Consider the following 21,716-nt stretch of genomic DNA (forward strand, 5'->3'; position numbering starts at 1 on the left):
TATAATTATTATAAAAAATTAATAACTATAATCATACATTATAATTATAAAATTATTATAATTAAAAAAAACTTCACTTCATTCTACATTGAATCTGCAAGTCAGATTCAAGTTCATTGCGTAACTAACTTCTATATTGTTATAATACGGCCGACAAACCTAGCTGCAAAAAAAAAACAGCTAGAAAAATAGCTGATGAACTGCCATTTCATACCTGGAATACAGTCTGTGATTGCACCATCAGACTCCGGATCTACAACTCGGACTTTCCAGCGTCCGGCGTCGCAGAAAACTTGCCCGGCATTCCAGTGCGCAGGGAAGATGTAGCCTTCGTTGCAGTGAATCATTGTACCGTTCTCACTGACAGAAATTAATCAAATATCGCAACACATTTAGTTAACTTCTGGGATATTGGGCAAAAGTATATTTATAATTATGAATGAATTTAGAGCATCTCAATGCATAATATCACTGAGCTGTCTCAAAATACCACTCAGTATCACAAGAATTAATATATACTCGTATGACAACGTGTAAAATCTTATTAAATGTAAATTTTCACATTGAATGGTACTGTAATTATTGAGCCATGACTAATTCTTTGTAAGCTATTTGTCTTTTAGAATAAATTTGTGTTATAAAATAATCTCACCGATATTTTGACAAAAATGCAGTATAGATATGTGTATCAGCTATAATAACCCATGAATGCTAGCATGACCTGCTATCAAATACATTCAATAAATTTGTGCAATTTATATGGAATCAATAATAAAAAATTTAGAAAATGTGTGATAGTGCTTAATATTGGAGAAATGGATGATAATATATAACATTATAAGATAACATTAATATAATATAACATTAATATAAGATAACATTAATAATAATGGATGATAAATGTGTGAAGAGTGAACACAAATTCTGCAGAGAATTAGTCTGAATTGTATGAAAAATAATTTTTAAATTCATAAACACCATGAATCATGTTTCAAAGTGACTTAAACTTATAAAAATTAATGAGAAAAATAATTGTAGTGCAGGAAAATGTGAGGGAAATTATTGAAAATTCATGAGACGTGCTTGAGAAATGCTTATATGCCACACCTTTATATTCTATAGATAAAAATTTATCTAATGCAGATCTAGTAAAGGGCGCTATATTTTAGTTTTTACCCTTGATAGCATGGGATGCTTCAAACTAACAACCGATAACGGAACAGGCCCAAGAAACCACCTGACATTCTACAATATAATATAGGCCCCTAATTAAAACTCACACTCTTTTATCAATTGATGTTCAATTTTTTACAGCTCGCCTGAATTTCTCCCTGCCTGAGAGCACGATGCATGCAGATCGGAGCAAAATATTATATATTATAACTCCCATATCAATTAATGTTCATACCTCGACTGAATTACTCCGTGCCTGAGAGGAGGATGCTGATCGGAGCGAAATATAATATCGGTGCTTAATTAAAAAGCAAACTCCCATATAAATTAATGTTCATACCTTGACTGGATTACTCCGTGCCAGAGAAGAGGATACTAATCGGAGCAAAATATATTATCGGCGCTTAATTAAAAGGCAAACTCTTTTGTTAATTAATGTTCATAACTCGACTGGATTACTCCGTGCTTGAGAGAAGGATACAGATCGGTGCAAAATATAATATCGGTGTTTAATTTAAAAGCTAACTCCAATATCAATTAATGCTCATACCTTGACTGGATTACTCCGTGCTTGAGAGAAGGATACAGATCGGAGCATCCTACGTCCTGACACCGCTCTCCGACATACTCCCCGCTGCACTCGCACGCCTGCAAGCCCACGCACTTGCCTCCGTTCAAACACTCGGATGGACAACCTTTCACACACAAATAATTACTCGGTAAACAAGCAAGATGATAAGGAATAAATACTTAAATACCATAAAGCACGTGTAGGGAAGAAAAGTGGTGAATAGTCATAACGGGGAACAAAATTTCCGGGGATGAAAAGGGGCTACAGAAGATAGATAATATCACTGCCAGATGATGAATATCTGGTTAATAGAGTAGAGATCATTTTTCAGATAAAAATATTCGACTGACTTATGTAAATTAATCAGAAATTATATATAATACATTTATTTGGTGCTTCAATGATTTTGCACCCTTTAATGAGGTAAATGGTCCATATGGACTAACCTTCAGGATAAAATAAAACCAAAGCATTTAAATGACAACATGAAATATAAGTAATGTATTCGGATCGACGGACACGTGAACGATTTCTCATGTCAATCATTGGCCCTGAATTCAATTTACTCCAATTTCAAACAATGAATTGAATGCACTCTTCAAATTAATCGATATCACATGTAAAATTTAACTCACGTTCTTCCGAATTGGTGCAATGCTCATTTTTAGGACTATAATAAAATTAGTTGATAATAGACTACTATACTTAGTTGATGGATTAAACTATCAACTCTATTGACTATAGTAAGTTGATGGATTAAACGAGATTTTTTCCACCTTTAATGCACGAAGGGAGGATCTGTTTATTTTGGTCGGATGATGGAAACTTCCACAGTCTGTCCTCGCACACAGCCGACATCACCGACAGCCCCGAGGCGAAGAAAAATCCTTCATCGCATGTGGCCTCATACCCGCCAGACCTGATGAGACATGAACGCTGAAATATTATAAAAAATATTATAAAAAATGATTGCACAAGTGAATCATCGGTTGAGGAAGATATTAATTGTTTTAAGCGATTTCTCGATGAGCATCACTGATGAATTCAATGATTGAGTCAAATATATATCAACATCGAACTTGCAATCTTTTTAAATTACGCCAAGAGGTACGATTTTGCCTTACAATTCCAATATAATCTCGCATGTTAGCGCATTTTCCCATTTCTGGAAAAAAAGCGTTGATGTGCTCGTCATGTCCGTCCGACTGTCCGTCCCTGACTTCATTGACAGACGAGAAAATGCGCTCTCTGTCACTCACTGCAGTGAGTACTGTGTTGTATTTTTTTCATTTATGAACAAATGCACGCATTTTCATCGCAATTCAGGAAAATCTTAGTACATTGCACCGATTTAATGAACAAAAAATAATACCAATTAAGCTTACGTTTCAACAATGCTCCCGTTTGCAAATTCCATCAAGTCACAGATTTCGATTTCGCACAAGGTGCCGTGAAATTTTTCCGGACAAGCGCACTTGTCGCGAGGTACGCATGTTCCCCCGTTCAAGCACTCAGTCCTGCAATTCGCTGTACAAATTGTATCCAGCGGATAGAATATTTCACCCCCATTGATGCCAGAATCAACTGGATTTTCATCACTGGCAACCAGCATCCCCCAACTGCCGTCGCGACAGATGACTTCCACTTCCATGTCTCCAGTCTCAAAAGAAAATCCGACGTCGCAGGTTAGATTTGCGGCTCTTGAATTACTGAAAATAAAAACAAAGATGGATTAAATAGATAGATAACGTTTTAAAATATTATTTTGAGACATAGTTCATGTAAATATTCTTTGAAAATATGATATATTTTTTGTGGTAGAATTTCACTGCTATATAGTATAGTCAGTCAATGTGCCATCAGACATCTTCTGTATTCCAAACTACTAAATTTCACTTTCTGATATTACTATTTGTTATTACTAACTAAATTTCACTTACTGATACGAAAGCTGTCCTCTGATGACATGCGATACCTGAGGACATTTCTTGAGTTCACATAAGGGCCCATCATATTCTGGAGTGCATTTGCAAGTGTTTATACCCGAGCAAACGCCCCTGTTTAGACAAGACGTTCGGCAGCCTTCGACGCAAGTCACTTCTGAACTTATTTCTGCGGTATTGCGAGCTCCGGAGTTTGCGGTGTCCACGTCCCCGAGCGCGATTGACTTACTGTCAGCTAGAAAAACACCGTCGGAACACACCACTTCGACAACGCTGATATTCCTTGAAATGAATTTGCCTGCTGGACACTTCAGGTAGAGCGACTCTCCCTCTCTGCCCAAGAAATGCTAGTTTCAAAATTCGATCAAAACTTCAACCTAGAAAATATCGAAAAACGTTCCACTTGGATCCTACTTCGGTAATCAGTATGAATGATGATGGACTGGTCAATCATTTATTCTTTAACCTCATCCTGGAGATTGTCCATCTCTTTCACACGAGGCATATTAGGACAATTACGAGTAATAACAGTAAACAAAAATATAGCCGTGACTGATTTAATTTTATTCCTTATCAATGCTAATCCTGGTAATCCTGGAAAATTGTCAGGAAAAATTCAGTGGAATAAATTGAGGGAAATAATAAATTGAGGAAAAAGAAAGAGAATTTAAAAGAAAAAACAATCATCAGGAATTAGAGCACAGACAGTAAATTATAAAATGAACCTATATGCAACATTTTTCGTTGCAATACGTGAAAATTCATGTGAACCGAGTCAATAATTTCAGGAAAGTTCTCTTACCAAATTATTTCATAATATTTGAATGACTCATACTGCACGGATAACTTTTGTGAAAATATTCACACGATACATAATTTAGCAGCAAGGTCTGCTGCGCTTTGCTTAATCCCAGCCATTAACATATTCCACGCCATTAGAAGAGCATCCATTAATCAAAGTGGCACCATAATCGCTATAATTCTCGGCAATTTCTCAAGTCTAACGTCCGCAAACACGTAAAATTTTCTTGTCTATTGCCAAGACAGAATATAACTCAACTGGGAACTTGCCCGGCCAAACCTCGTTGCTAGACCAAACTTTCGTTCCTAATTTTCAGGAGAATTAGTTTCGGAACGAAGGAAGTGCGCTGTCAAGTCCCGCCAAGATTGAGTTTTGGTCAACGTAGACGGGGTTTAATTAGATGCGAATGGGTGAACTTAGCTCTAAATGTGATACTTTGCTGAGAAGAAGCGCTTTCATTTCATGCGGTAAGCAAGATAACGAAAATTTTATTTATTATTTGGTTCATGGAAATAATTTTGCATTAAATGTTTGCGATTGAATGTTATCAAAATGTTGAAATATTTTCCGGAATTTAATTATTTTCTGCTTAGCCAACTAACGAGATATAGTCTGTACAAAATACTTTATCACAATTGAAATTTAGATCTGCGGAACAAAACTTAATCGCTGTAGATTTTTGACTATCGTTGAAAAACTAGAAAAAATATTCAGTAGATATTGACTGCATTTGCTTGTCGATTATTTTCCGGTTTCGAAATTTGATCATTCGAAGCACATAATATTATTGAAACGATTTAATTTGTGGTGATGGAAAGAACGCAATTTAAATAAATTACCTCTAGAATAATAATAATTTTAATAATAATAATAATAATGATAATAAAAATATTAATAACAATAATAATAATAATATTAATAATAATAATAATCGTCTCGAGTATTCTTACCTGATGAGAACTTCATCCTTTTTAACAAAGCAGGCTTTTTTCTCGCAGGATTTTCCAGTGAACTCTTGCGTGCATCGACACGTGTTGGGGGCCTCGCAGGCTCCCCCGTTCTGACAAGGATTCTGACACCTCGGGACGCATGTTCCGCTTGTCACCTCTTGGCCTGTAGCCTCTAGGATATGCACTCCTTGCCTGCATAAAATTCTTGACTTTGTTATCAGGATGGTTGTGTTTTGCGTGGCTTGCAGACCAGGGATCATGTAGCCTTCCGAGCATGTGAGGATGTCGATGGTTTTTGGTTCTGTTGCATTGTCACTCTCGGTGACTCTGTTCAAGATGAAAATTATAAGCGAAAATGTTATCCTCGAAGTTAACTATTCTTAGGAAAAATACATTAGAGGTAATAATATTTGTAACATTGGAAAAAGTTTAAAGAAAACAAAATCTGCGGCCACATAGATCCAAAATATTTGTGTACAATATACACCAAAAATCGGGGCAAAATTAAAAAAAAGTTATTCCATCAATTCCATGTATCCTAAAAACTGTTTTTCACTTGAATCATAAGACAACTTGGACATTAGATATCGTGTTTTTACTAGAAACATCAACGGGAAAGCCTTCGAATGCCACATGAATATCCATGTTATAAGTTCACGTACTGGGATACGCTGCCGTGCAGGATTATCGACGATATGTCTTTCATGCAGCGCCGGTCTCCACAATCCTTGCCAGTGAATTCAGAAGTGCACAAGCACAAGTCGTTGCCAACACACTGTCCACCGTTGACACAAGGCACTGTGCACACGGGTGGACACGTGCTGTTGCTGGCAACAAATGCCGTGTAATTTTCCTTGCCGTTGCTCAGCGTAAGAGAAGACCACACTCCATCACGGCAACTCAAGTCATAAGTCTTGAGTTGCGTGTTGGTGCACACGATGCGAGCTTTAGGCGGACCGTTGTGGTTCTCCGATGATGTCCTATCGGAGAATATCAATGATATTTGCGTCTATGATTTATTTTAAAATGAATTAATTTTTTAATTTATATTATAGGTGATGTTCACTTCACTTTCGTATACAAAGTTCACTTTGTATACGAAATGCCTTCATAAATATCATACAAATATTATTATTATTTTTAATAAAATATATCTTTATATCTAATAATAATAAAATCATATTTTACATTATTGTCATAAAACCGATTACTGTTATACCAGGTAGATATCGAATACGCATATGTATTCTTAGTAGCCAAAGTTTGAACAAACAATCGACCCTAACACCTTACGCTGCTTAGGTTATTAATTAATTTCACCGCTGCGGATAATGATAGGAAGTTACTCACTTGTATTCAATTTCTGTGTTGATCATGAGGAAGCTGTCAAGATCAGTCGGACAGTCGATATGTTGACAAAAACTCCCAGTAAAACCTTTTGGACACGAACACAAATTAATATTTTCACACACTCCTCCATTCAGACATCCCGTGTTGTTTTGAATTGTTGCCAAGGCTCTAGATTTTGGACCAAGAGTGGACATGAAGCCAGTTTCATTTTTTTCCATGCTTCCATCATCATTGAACATAATTGTTTGGTCACATTTCGGGTGGCAAGTTTGTGTTTCGTTTACGAGTTTGTTAAACTTCCATGAACCTTGGACACATTCGCCGGTTATCTCGGAGATATCGTCGGCGAACTTGAACCCCGTCAGGCACGAGATCTTGACCGAAGCTTGAGTTTTGGCTTCCAAAAAACTGCCAGCACAATAGCCCGGTTATTGAGAGTAGGGATGAAGAAACATGAAAAGTTTGTAATTCATCACTAAATTTTGGAAAATGTTTGCTTCACGGTCATCGTCACTTTGAATATGTTTTAAAAATATTGAAAATAGAAATGAAGAAAAAATTAGGCAATATCAGTTGCACAGCTTTCGATGAATATAAAAGCTCAAAGGCATGAACAAATAAACATATGAATTACAATCGGGCCTCATTAAATACTTGTTGATTTATTTACATATTAGACGAGTATACCGAGAATTGGTGCGTAGCAAGCAAGTATTCTAGTGCATGAATTCCTACGTTCAGTAATGCAAGAAAATGAGCCAAGTACGGACAAAAATTTACACCCAGCAACGGTAATACTTGGGAAAACCCTAAGAAAGAACAAAAGCTTAAGTAGCTAAGTAAAGGTGAATAAGAGTATGAGAATTGCAATTATTTCACTATCAATGATAATTAAAAGATAATTGTACTCCCGTTCCAGAAATTGGAAACTAAGTCATTCCCAGTAGCTATCAGCTTACTATAAAATTCCAGTTATTAAATTTTAATTCCATAATTAATCAAAGACATGCATTACCATCACTCACAATGGTCATACCTTAGAGTAGTGAGTCCAAACTCGATGACAGCGATATTATTTAAACAGGACCTAATTTCACATTTTTCTCCGGAGAATCCTTCCTTACACTCGCACGTTCCGTGTTCAGCGTCGCAGGTTCCGTACGGCTCGCAAAGTTCGTTGCATCGCGGCACGCATTGCAGAGGCCGAGCATCGTCCGTTAACATGTAGGTCATAGGGACACCCAACTCTAGCGCCGTCCTTTTCTGCCGTGAAATTGTAATCTTGTCTTCTAGGTTAATTCCTACATAATCTAATAGATTCTCATAGTCGTTTTGCATCGGTGAAGATTCGGTCTTTCCTGTAGATCTTTTCAAGCGGGAAATGGAGTATTCGTCCTGCAGATCGGATGTTTCTGCATATAGTAAATTCTCAAACCTTTCATTATTTTTGGCGTTCATAGACGAAACAAAATATGCGTGATTCCCAATGAAGACATATCCGTGAGAGTCATTTTCATTCGTCATTTTGTGCAGGAGTGATATGACAGCTCCACTTTCATCCGTAGCTTTTGATAACTCGCGAGCGATGAGCATGTATGTGTTGTTCAACGAGAACGACGTAGATTTTGTTATTGTGGGAAGTTGTGACTTAGCGACGTAAAATTTAATGGCTATTGCCCAGTGTCCGTCAATGCATGTCAGTAATCCTGACGAAGTCCTCGGGTACGGAAAATTCGTTACTTTGTCTTTGTTGCATGAAAAAGTTGCCAAGTTACGACTCGATAATCTGAAAATAATACAAATTATTATACAAAATGATATTGAAAATAATACAAATAATACCTAGTAACTGGAACATTAATGAAAAAATGTTGTTTCGGTCTAAATAAATACAAAAGAATTATAAATTTCATTCCAATCCACAATTCATTTACATGACAAGGAGGCTTCAAATTGGATATTTCTCTACATTTTATTGTTGAGAATTCTGATCGGTGAAGCCAAAATGAGGTTATACATCATCAATAAACTTAGCAAATTCACACACTTCCTTGAAATATAACTTCCCAGAGAGTGTTGTTGCCCATCCTTCCTATATAATGTTCCATCGCAACCCTACATTCGAAAAAATGTTAGGTATGATGAATTGCTTTTTAAGAAATGAATTATTTGAGCCTTTGAATTAAAGTAAAATTTTCCTGCCCATAAAAATTCTGAATTTAAAGAGAAAATTAAATCCGTGTCCATCCCGTGGAACCAAATAATGCGACGCACCACAGAGACTAAATGATTTTAGAAGAATATTTCCGGCACATTTTTTCCGCCGTTATCACCCTTAATTATTCATTGAGGACCGAAAAGTAGGTTTAGTAACACATGTCCTGGTAACGTATTAGTCTTTAATGAGTAAAATATTATTAATTAGAATGCCTCTCATAACACCTACGTGTGTTGCAGCCATCATTAACATAGTGTTAACCCCGGCCAACACCTACCGCTCATAATCGGGCGTCATTTGAATTCCTGCGGATCTGAAGCAACAATGGAAGCTGACTGGGAATGTGATTTGTGTTTGTCAGGCGACGTTCGAAATAATGGACGGACCAGCCAGAATAGTGACTAGGCTGTCCGGACCTGAATTATTCCGTGCCGTCACTTGAGTGACTCGCATCTGCCAATATCGAGCGGTCTAGGGCCTCGAGTCGACAGAAGAGAATGAACAGAGATTGACTGAGGGCCGACGAGGGGCGTTTTAGGACGACGTATCTCACGGCGACTTCGGTGCCGTGATCACAACCAGCATGAAACTTAACACCTGAGTTTCATTTTTCTTCGTGAAAACTGACCTTCCTATTAAAATATTAACTTCTCTTGCAGGAGATTTATTGCTCGTATGATCAAGGTTCTTCATTCGTTCATGATATTGTTGGCATGCAGAAAAGTTTCCTCATTCAGCAAAATGTGTTTTGCCAACAAATAAGTTTTATATTTGAGCAAGCGTGTTTTCTCGATACTTCAACGTCATTATATAATTGAATTAGTTAACAACAATTGTGTGCGTGGCGACAACATGTTTCCTGCTAAATTAAGTCCAGAAATAAAATTTTCATTAAGCGAACCTTCTTGTGGAATAAAGCTACAGCCTGGAATCACGTGATGAAAATGGAACTAAAATCCAGCAATTGAGCCCCGTAAGTTAGCGACCTTAATCTGAAGCTGGACGGATCAGCTTCCCTTCTGCAAACGAGGGAACACGAACTGTCCATTACGTCGCCATTATTATTTCAGCGACGGCTTAGCTTTCCTGATTACCACAAATAGATACAGAAATGCTCGGTTTATAGAGAGGGCTTAGTGGATCAAACTTGTGGGGAATGGAACACTTTGATTGTGGGAGGCATTGTGGAAATGGGGACAGGGAATAATAGTCCCGGACAGGATCAAATAATGAAAGGAATCAAGATTATGGAAGCAGAAGATACGGAGAGGAATAAGAATATACGAAACAAACTAACATATATGTGAAGTGTAGACGGTTATGAAAAAAAAATAATTATATGATTATAAGCCGTGATTTTATTTCGTGATTATATTTAATCACGAAAATGTAAGCGAAATTGAAATGAAGTGATAAATAAAAGAAATTCGGGTCTGTGCAAATTATTCTGTGTAACAGAAATCATTGTTAATTTTTCAAGTTAGTAATAAATGAACGGAAAGAGAAGTTTAGTATTACCATTACAATTCAAAGATGCGATCTATATGCTTCAACTCGGAACAAAAGTCAAGCAATCAAAATTTATTTCATTTTCTAAAGTTTATGGGGCAAATTTTTCGAACTAACTTGTCCTGTGTGCATTATACCGTACTCAACTCGCAGCTTCATTTTGAGACGTTACACGATCTTTACATTTTCAAAACTTCAAGCTCTCACACTTTGAGGATTCGACCATCCGCGATATTCGGCGGTTGAGAACAGCGTACTTCTTCACAGCGCGGTCCGACTGTGTTTTGCGGACACTTGCACTGTTCCGGCTCAACGCATAACCCCGGTCCGCACCCTCCACTGCAGGACGGCATGCATGCCAGTGAAGAGCTGTTCACGATCTGCAGCAAAATATTAGAGCAGGTAATCTTAAATAATTTTATCATTAAATGTTTCAGGGAATTTTAATTTAATTAAAATACTGAATTATCAATGTAACTAATTTTTGCTTATCGAATGCTTATGGGAAATTGCCTTAGAATACCCTATTTTTGACAAATTTTTTCCTAATTATATGAGATTAAATTTTTAAGACCAATAATTATTTCGTATTGGAGGTGATTTTTTGGAGCTACACAAACTTAAATACTGATTTAGATTGATCGTTGCTTGATTTCGAATGAAATCAAGCAAAGAAAATATATATGCATAAAAATGTATGTATATGTATGAAAATGCATATTCGTATGATGTATAATGAAAATTCCACTGGGGACTATCTTTTAATAATAAAATCACTTTTTAGAGTGAAAGAGTGAAGTTGCTGAAGCACAAGTTTCAAGTTAAAAATCGATTACTAGAGCGTACTAGTGCTCCAACTCTAGGTTGTTTACCAATTGCATTTACAGTAAAATTTAATTAAAATGGTTTAATAACATCTACAGGAAGCTAAGGGTAAATTCTTCACCTTGTAAATTTAGAGAACAAAAACTTTAAATTAAATCCCGTTTACTTTTTCCGTAAAGATTTAAAATTCCTTGAATAAAATAAAATTCGTTTCAATGATTTGATTCGATTCGACCATTCTGAAAATTAATAAGTTTTATTCATTTTCAGAATCTATTTGTATGAATTATATATAATATTCATATTATAATTATTTATGTGAATTATATTTATATCTATATATTATATATGAATAATAACTATTCATATGTAATATAAAATATATTATTCCTTTTCTGAACATGATCAAAAATTGTACAGACGCTCACACATCCTCACCTTTTTACCGTCCAGCAGCCAAACATCATCAGCACACAGCAAGTCTTTCTTGCGAGCTGCGTCTGAAAATTCATAGCCTTCATCGCAGGTCAGATGAACAACTTGTGGAGAGTCGGAACTATTCGGTAAAAATAAATATAATACATTATATGAATCATGAGAAGATTAAGAAGCTGACCCAAAGTTAGAAACTAGACTAACTACTCTCTCTAAAACTTTTCCGACCATTTAGTTACTATGCAGTATGCATGGTCACATAAAATCTTCTCCTTAAAAGACCTAGAAAAGCCTCCAGTTTGTGTGCTGCTACATAATCATTCCTTTACCATCGTTCCACATATGGCACCATCCCCTACAGTGCTCAAGAATCAACAAAATATCAGTAAATTGAGGCTTGCTATTTGAGTTTACATTTGCATCTAAAAATTTAAATTATATAGATTTTTGTTAGCGCGGTGTACGTAATTTAATCAATTTTTCAATTGCTATTTACTCGTTCTATATGCAGAATTTCAGAGAACCCATATGCCAAATATTTCTTAGATTGGTTTATACATGCTTATAGTTTTTCATATTTCAATGCTTGCCCGCGAAAGGGTTAACTCCTTGTTATTTGTTCGTACTGTACAAAATTTGAATGATTTCGTCAAAAAATTCCAAATTCATGCATTACCTCAACATGAACTTGAACTGAACCTGTTTTCCAAAGAACTTACAAAATGTTTGTGCCTAAATGACATCATTCCCATTTTAATAAAATTTAAATTTGATTGTGCTCATTGAATTCATGAAGCTTCCATACATAATTTTCAAACGATTAACAATCAAATTTGTTGTTGTTAGGTCAAATCTTTTTCAATTAATGCAATCTAATCACTGTGCAGGCAGTTTTGCTCAAGAACATCATCATTATCTTGCTTTAATTATATTTTATCAATTAGCATTTTATTACCGGTTGCCATTTATTTTCAGGGACCGTATCTGAACCGTCCATTTTTCTCTAATAAAATTTCCATGACACTTCTACAAACCAGGAAATTCATAATCTATAATCTATCTACCTATAATCTTTAATCTATAATCTTTATATAATCTATAAAAGTATCTGTCAAAGATGTCAATATCCTTATAGTGTCGAGAAGTTTTTGTGGGATAATTTTTTGGTACCTGAGAATTTTTGCAATGTTGAGTACAGTGTCATTTGAAAAGGAGTGGAGAGATATATTAATATTCATATATAATTTTTAGCTTAGCTACATGTAAATTATGTTCAAAAAGAAAAACTTCATAGTTCTTTGAATTTCAGAGCGAGAGTTCCGTTCTAAATGTGGGTTTCAAAGGGTCCTTCCTTAATTATTTTACTTTGCACTCAAAATTATTAACTGGATTGGGAATGACAAAGGTTTGGGGCGAACGGATCAGGAATGACTCAACCCTAAAATTTTAATTCTTATATTTCCGGACAACCAAATCCGGTCCAGTCCAATCTGGCAACGTATATAAATTAATATTTTATAAAATAATTGTATCTTACTATTGAATAGTACCGCGTCTCAATGCCACCTCTGTAACGCGTCCCGAGCACGTTTTTGCCACGTTGTATTCGCAGGAGTTACCGGTGTACGAGGCCGGGCAATCGCATGTGTATGGCGAGGACTTGCATGATCCTCCGTTGGTACAATTGACTTCACAGTTGTTCAAGGCACAAAAAAGGCCTTGCGTACAGACAAAGAGAAGGAAGTTTTGCAATTAACTCACTTAAACCTACAAAAATTGTGCGCAGAGAATTGCGTTACATCAATATTGCCTTAAATTTTTAATTAAATATAATGATAATTATATATATATTACGATAAATTCATTTTCCTGGTCAATGTACCTTCCGCCAGTTTATTTTAAACAATAAATTGGTTTTTACACCGCTAGAAATGCTGGTCACGTATGTTCGCTAAGCGAGTATGGGATGCAAATTATTAGGGTTGAACTTCAAAAGACAAATATTTTACATCTAAAACCAAAAAATATTTAACGGAATATGATCAGGAATATTACGTTATATAATATTCAGGAATATTATACTGTGGCAAATATATTGTAAATAAATAAAATATATCTAGTTTGTTATTATGATCACAAATAATACTTCAAGAAACAACTATTTGTCTAATTCCGAACGTCTTTCACTCCGTAGATTACCTTCGTAAGCTATTGCATCATTTGGCTTCCATTCTCCATGGACGCAAGACAAATTAACGCCCTCAGTAACACCTTCGTAAATATCTTCTTCGGCAGCTGAACTTGCAGCATCTGTCCTCAACTGGATCGACAGTTTATAGTTCGGAGCACAAGTGAAGTAGAGATGTTCGACGTCATCGCTGTAAAAGTATATCTTTTAATATTGTATCTCTCGAATACTCTCATTTACTAACCGCTGATTGCAACAAAAGATGTTTTTACTATAAACTTTACTGTTCATTCTCCTATATATTTATAAAAATCTGAGTTGTCATTGATATTGTATTTTCATTCGAAATCAACTGACTATACTCGCTGCCAGACGCCATTGGCCACCGAGGGAGGTGGAGGACACTTTACGTTGCTGCACGTAGGGCCGTAGAACTGTTCGTGGCAGACGCAGCTTCCGTAATAACAAAAGCCCCCGTCGATGCTGCACGGCTCAAAACATTCACCCGTTCCTTCGAATTTGAACGGAGCTGAAGATGTAACTGCAAGATTTGTTGGCGAAGTATTATTGAATCAACATTTTCCTTCAATGTATATTTGAAAATTATTTGGGCCATAAAATAAAATTTAAAAATATCAAATAAGAAAATATAACTCAGCAATCACTGCAGTGAGTGAAAGAGAGCGCATTCTCTCGACGAAAACGTGAAATTGCGGACGGACGGACGGACTGACAGACGGGCAGACAGGCGAACAGACGGACAGACAGACGGACGGACATGACGAGTACAATAGGGCATTTTTTTCCATAAATAAGGAAATACGCTAAAATACAATAAAAATTGTTTCACAAACGCCAACTTATTAGTTCTGAACTAAAATTTAAACAGGAAGCGAATTGAAATAACATACTTTATCGAAACATCAGCTCACCATCAACTTGTCGTTTGGGCTTGATTGTACTTCCGTTGTCTATCCTTGCGATAAAATCCTTTCCGTCATCAGGCGGAACTAAATTTTTAGCCCCAAATTCAGACAGCCAATCAGAGAAAACCTCGTCTACCAATCGCTGCTCAGCATTAGACTTATTGAAAGGTGAGCTAGAATTTCCGTTGAAGTTGGAATTCAAAGTTAAAGTTGCAGCTGCGAATTGGTCATCCGCTGGAAGAATGGATGGCTGCTGCAAGTCGGCAGCATTGCTGGAGAATAACAGAAAAATGTTTTTGAAAATTAATTTGAGCAGAAATTTGTTAGAATCGAGGTACTTTCGAATCAAATTTTTCAAAAATTTCATATTTTCACATCCCAATTGAATAAAATTCTAACTATTAATTTGTTCTTTGTTCTGATAACTGATATTGTTAGGACAAATTCTACCTAACTCACGGTGAATTTACATGTATGAATTTCGTAAACTTGTCTAAATGATTTGAAATTGCTGCGCTGAGTTATATGATTTCATCTTCAGATTGTAGAAATATCAGAAAAATAATTTGGAACTAAACAACAGTATTGCATGTGTACATGAAAAATGAAAGATCAGTTCATCACTGAATGAGCATGAAATTTATACACATGATAGGGAGCTAATTTCACGAATCACTAAAACAACCATATCAATCTATCAGCACGAATTTACTTATTCATTCGAATGTTGCTCTCTTGAATCTGACAGCAGTCGGAATAAATCTTATTATAATATAAATTATATTCAATATGAATCTCATAATATATATGCTATATGATAGGTTGACAGAAGTTTGTTTCGTAAGTAATCTTATTGATTTAAACAGACAATACTGTTCTTTCTCAACCCATTGGATTCTTCAAGTGAGTAATTTTAAATAATTTCATATGTTATAATCTTTTCCCTAGTCTGCCCTTGCTTCCAAGACCGTTATACCTGGTTCACTGGCATACCACTTAAACATGTGGTTGAAATTCTTTCATCCACGAGAAGAATTGCTCGTTAAAAAATATTTATTAGTTAGTTAGTAGAATCAACACTCCGAGAAATTCAAAGTTGAAGTAAGTCTGTGGAAACTACGAAAAAAGTAGCATTTGTTAAGCCCTCACCGCAGTATATTGTATTGGTGAACTTATAATAAGTACCAATTTAAATTATTGGAAAGTATGTACAATAGTTCAATAATATTATAATTAGTTCTTTGGGTCTACGAAGGCCAAATTTATGGCTCACTTCAAGAGAAAATATAATTAAATGTCCTCTTCTTCATTATTCAGCGATTTACAAGATCTTGACGACAAAAGTTCTTCTCCAGATTTTCTCTGGTAGGTAATAATGAAATGTTTAACTTTCAGTAATGTATAAGTAATAGAATCATGTACCGCCAACTAGAATACACTCACGTGCAAAAGATTTTACAAAACTTTTTAAATGTACCAAAAACTAGAATAAACACAAGGGTAGATTTAAATTAACAAAATTAAATTTAAATTGACATATGATTTACTTATAAACTTTTCCCTTACCTATAAGTTACCACTACAAAGCTAGACAGAACTGTAGCATAGAGAGCTCCCTTCAACAACACCATCATGGAAGGCTGGAACTGCAGGTAACGTCTGATGAGAGGGGAGAAAATTGCTGGATGAGTTGAAAAAAATTTCAGTGAAATCGCCGTAAAAATATATCGAGTATTAGCATTTTAATGGGAAGTGTTCGAGGATAGAATCAAACGTGAATATTTTCTAATTATCACTTCTACGACAAAACATGAATTATTAAAATTCAAAAATTATTTTCAGTCTTTGCATAAAAGTTCTCGCCATTTTTTTCATAATCACTCGTATTGCGTAGTATAAACTTACCAACATTCACACCGCTACCTAAAACCAATCACAACTATCTGATGCTAGTCAGCGAACAAGGTTAATGCTACTTCCATCACCGACGGAAGCTCACTAAAAAATCCTGCAAGTGACAAACAAGATTAGTGCGTCATTACAACACCTAGTGTAGACTAACAAACTTGAGCAGCAACTTGCCCAACCCAAACACCTTCTGTTAACCAAGACTTGCTGAGAACGAGCGAGTCCAGCTAGAAGTTCAACAATGGGGCTGTTTTCCAAACAAGATTTCTCCACTAGGTGTTCTCAGAAAATCGGAAAATTTTCTGTTGAGTGGTGGAATAGTTTAAGAATTTCAGGTCATTTTTATGTTTGTTGTTCTAATTATTAAACTTCTGTAAAATAAAATGTGTGACGTATATATACAAAAGATGTGTATGTTTTTTAAACACTGTTAACAATAAAATACAGTGAAATTTTCAACGGTAAGTTTTTGATCTTAGAAAAATTAAAATGCAAATTATGGTGCATTGGTGACCATCGGAATCTAAAGTTCAATATATTTTAGGTTTGTCTTACCGGTTAGGACGAAACTAAAATTTTATCTAACATATTTCCTGTCAATTTTTTTAGATACTCGACTCTGCTCGGATCTAAAGGCCTCCGTCGCATGAATTTAATTTTGTTCCAATTTCACGTCCAATTTCTTGCAATCTGCTTCAAGTTGGGCAAATTTCTTCCAGCAATCCAGTCTTGCTGGAGGTAAATCGCCAGCTTCTGGAGGCGTGGCCTTGTATTATGAACTTAACCATAGAGAAATGCACAGAATATACTGAAATAAATCGTTCACATAGTTGAAAACAAATGCATCGAAGAGTCTCCCTTGTTAAACACATCAATTCATTTAAATTTATTTCACTTTGCCGATTTTGAATCACCACATGATTTTGACTCTAGCGGCACAACGACTATAGTTTTGATAAGTAATTAAATATATTCAAATAAAAATATTTAACAGGAATTTATTTCTAAAGGGAACTTATCGCAATCATGAGCGACATGTAGAAGTAAATCAGAAAGGATTTAATCAACACCATTGTGGATTAAGAAATAATAATAAGAAACATTAAACTCACTCATGCATATCACGGGAGAAGAACCAAAATTATGCAGCAATGCGATGATGGATACACTAACTATTTCTTAAATTTTCAAAATCTTCAATTCTACCCAAAGTTCTAACTACAAACTGTTCTAACTACAATACTCCGCGCGAGTATTTCGCCCTATGATAATGAAAACAATTTTCTAATCTCCTGACCTTGGAGGCCTCTTCTAATTATCCAGTACATTGCAAATGCCACCAAGACATAATTTTTGGCGTTATCTCACACGTGGATGGAAATTATGGCTGCGAAGCCTGTCTTGCCATAATCTATTGCTTGCTCCGCAGCCATAAAAGCTAAAGTATTACCTTATTACGCTGCTCATGTATGCAAATCTGGGCATTTGCAAATTGTTTTTGTATTCGCCGGAAGCGCAAGGCGAGAAATTCATCTAGCGTCAAGATGATGGACGACAACGAGTGGTGCGAAATCGAGGAAACGAGTACCTATTCTTGTATAATAATACAGTAATACAGGCAATATATTATTGTATAATAATACAGTCAACAACATATATTATATATATACATATATAACAACATATTGTATAATTAGAGTCAACATCATACAGGCAATAGTTTCTCATAGGTGAGAGGGATTGAGAACCAAGGAACAAGTTTTTTTTTTAATTTCATACATACGAGCAACAGTTTTACGAGTGATTAAAAAATGAAATTCATAGAAGCAATGTGGTAATTAAAATTGATTGCAAAATTTCACTGGAACGCGAACATTTCTAGTTTTCTGATACAATATTAAAAAAACAGTATTGACCTCGTAAATCCATTAGGCAATTTGTAATATTTTAGCTGAACTAGGAAATTGCAAAGAAAGAATCCAAATTTACACAGAGCAGATAAATAACGAACGTAATTATACATCGACATTCATTTTAAATTTTTTAAGAGAAAAGAAAAGATTCCTCTATCATTGCAGTAATTTGTCACGGATAAATAAATGACGGTTGAAACACGCCATATTTGCAACTATATTGTAAATGACATAGCCAGGTCACTAAAAATTAATTTTCGAGTGGCAAATATATTTAAATTGTTGCCTTTTCAGAATTGAAATTTAATTTACAAAATAAAGCAATTTCAAATCAAAACCAAAACATTAAAACAGAATTAAGTAGCGAATAAAAATCGCAAGGTTCTAAACCAACTGAAATTAATTCTAATGATTTTTACCAATATTAAAAGGCGTACGATAATATATTAATGCCGATCTTTTTCAAACCGGAGCACACTTGCCACAAATGCCTAATTAAATCAAGTCAAGGTAAAATACAGACTAATAATTACAATGGTTATTATATGAGAAACATGCAATGCTCCGAATAAAATTTTTATTGCGCTCTCTATATCGTCAAAAATTTTTACATGGATATATAATGCATCAGAAGAGTCAACATCACACTTCAGAGTCAACATCATACTTTAGAGTCAACATCACACTTTAGAGTCAACATCACACTTTAGAGTCAACATCACATTTTAGAGTCAACATCACACTTTAGAGTCAACATCACACTTTAGAGTCAACATCACACTTTAGATTCAACATCACACTTTAGAGTCAACATCACACTTTAGAGTCAACATTACACTTTAGAGTCAACATCACACTTTAGAGTCAACATCACACTTTATAGTCAACATCACACTTCAGAATCAACATCACACTTTAGAGTCAACATCACACTCTAGAATCAACATCACACTTCAGAATCAACATCACACTTCAGAGTCAACATCACACTTCAGAGTCAACAACACATTTTAAAGTCAACATCACACTTTAGAGTCAACATCACACTTTAGAGTCAACATCACAGTTCAGAGTCAACATCACATTTTAAAGGCAACATCAAACTTTAGAGTCGACATCACAGCTTAGAGTCAACATCACACTTTAGAGTCAACATCACAGTGCAGAGTCAACATCACACTTTAGAGTCAACATCACACTTTAGAGTCAACATTACACTTTAGAGTCAACATCACACTTTAGAGTCAACATCGCACTTTAGAGTCAACATCACACTTTAAAGTCAACATCACACTTTAGAGTCGACATCACATTTTAGAGTCAACATCACACTTTAGAGTCAACATCACATTTTAAAGTCATCACACTTTAAAGTCAATATCACACTTTAGAGTCGACATCACACTTTAGAGTCAACATCACACTTTAGAGTCAACATCACACTTCAAAGTCAACATCACACTTTAGAGTCAACATTACACTTTAGAGTCAACATCACATTTTAAAGTCAATATCACACTTTAGAGTCAACATCACACTTTAGAGTCGACATCACACTTTAGAGTCAACATCACACTCTAGAGTCAACATCACACTTCAGAGTCAACATCACACTTTAGAGTCAACATCACATTTTAAAGTCAACATCTCAATTCAGAGTCAACATCACACTCTATAGTCAACAGCACACTTCAGAATCAACTTCACATTTTAAAGTCAACATCACCCTATAAAGTCAATATCACACTTTAGAGTCAGCATCATCATTTACAGTCAACATCACACTTTAGAATAATCATCACAACATTAGAATAAACATCACACTTCAGAATCACCACCCCACTAACATCATCACTCAGGCTCTTAACTCGTTCTCAGTACAAGAGGTTTTCGTTATCGGCAGCCGAGGCCTCCCGAGACATATCAGTGCCGGCTTAGCCCTGCCAAACTTCTCTGGCGCCACAGACGTGGTCACTCTCACTGGTCAGTCACGTCAGTGAACTGTCGGGTACCATGGGTGCTGTTGTGTATAAATTCGCTCGTAGATTTGTCTCGTGTTTCGCGACATTGAAATGATCCCATTCATATTATTCGGTGAAGTAGAGACTCAGTATATTTGTGAATAAAATCGGAGTTTGTCATTCTAGGTTTTGTGAATCAGAGCAATATAGAAGCGGCAAAATTGAAGGCATTTTGAGCATATATGTAGGCCAAACGTAGGTCGAGCCGACAACTGCTTGACAAGGACGCGTTGCTGGGCAGCAGTTAAAAGGAATATAAATTGGTCTCCCGCATAGCTTGGAATTTAAACCACTTGATCGTTTATGTACAATTTATGGAGTATTTATGTTTTAACTTTTTTCTTTGTCAGGGATAAAGTGTGGACTTGAACAGCACAAATATCAGTGTGTCGCATGAAGATTGCGTAACTAAGATTCTACTCCTGAAAAATATTTATAAATTTTATGAATAAATATTATGATCGGTCTATTCATTTATTTCACTACAAGGCTTTCATGGGTAATTCATTACTGCAGCAGAGTAAAGCAGAATGCACTGCTTTGATCAATTAAAAATGACGTCAGTAGCATATCAATTTAAAATTTTAAGAACATTTTTACGTCCTATTCACACTGAATAATCAGATTGAAATTAATGTCAGAATTTCCGAATATTGCTGTAATAACTGAGACACTCGTGGTGGTTTTTATGCTGGTAAAATGTATTTTTTAGCGCCATGATATATGTTGATCTAATTGAAGTCTGTTTTCGGTAACGATTTTTTTTAGTTTTTGGATTTAATCCATTGTGCAATAATCGAAAAAACGGTTTATTATTGCGAATTTCAGAGGGAATTTAGCAAATCGATTTGAGGTGGATTTAAGGGATGTTGTGCCGATATACAAACTTTTATGACAGAAACTGGTAATTTCTAGAATTATGTTCACCTCCAGTTCATGCGTCAGCACATGAAGAGTTTAATGGTTTATTGGGACAGTTTATTG

At 35.4% G+C, this 21,716-nt stretch overlaps 1 protein-coding gene and 1 long non-coding RNA gene across 2 annotated transcripts in view; both read right to left on the bottom strand.

Annotated features, from left to right (window-relative positions):
* The window catches only part of LOC108668644, a 62,663-nt gene extending 48,230 nt beyond the window's left edge, over positions 1–14,433 (bottom strand). Inside the window, exons 1-14 of the mRNA XM_047880978.1 lie at positions 14,322–14,433; positions 13,976–14,154; positions 13,314–13,494; positions 11,780–11,897; positions 10,724–10,896; positions 7,826–8,575; positions 6,790–7,197; positions 6,102–6,419; positions 5,440–5,766; positions 3,685–4,020; positions 3,130–3,453; positions 2,521–2,663; positions 1,724–1,868; positions 215–360 (exon numbers count right to left, since the gene is read on the bottom strand). Of these exons, the coding sequence (XP_047736934.1) occupies positions 215–360; positions 1,724–1,868; positions 2,521–2,663; positions 3,130–3,453; positions 3,685–4,020; positions 5,440–5,766; positions 6,102–6,419; positions 6,790–7,197; positions 7,826–8,575; positions 10,724–10,869 (3,043 nt within the window). The 5' untranslated portion in view covers positions 10,870–10,896; positions 11,780–11,897; positions 13,314–13,494; positions 13,976–14,154; positions 14,322–14,433. The remainder of the gene's footprint in view (positions 1–214; positions 361–1,723; positions 1,869–2,520; positions 2,664–3,129; positions 3,454–3,684; positions 4,021–5,439; positions 5,767–6,101; positions 6,420–6,789; positions 7,198–7,825; positions 8,576–10,723; positions 10,897–11,779; positions 11,898–13,313; positions 13,495–13,975; positions 14,155–14,321) is intronic.
* A 472-nt stretch (positions 14,434–14,905) lies between these two features.
* LOC125178058 lies at positions 14,906–16,867 on the bottom strand. The gene is made up of 3 exons (XR_007156771.1): positions 16,796–16,867; positions 16,457–16,549; positions 14,906–15,162 (listed from the first exon to the last, which is right to left on the bottom strand). It is a non-coding gene; the product is annotated as an uncharacterized LOC125178058 (long non-coding RNA).
* Positions 16,868–21,716: the final 4,849 nt, after the last annotated feature.

The sequence above is a fragment of the Hyalella azteca genome, unplaced genomic scaffold (genome assembly GCF_000764305.2).
Source record: "Hyalella azteca isolate HAZT.00-mixed unplaced genomic scaffold, Hazt_2.0.2 contig6741, whole genome shotgun sequence".
NCBI lineage: Eukaryota > Metazoa > Arthropoda > Malacostraca > Amphipoda > Hyalellidae > Hyalella > Hyalella azteca.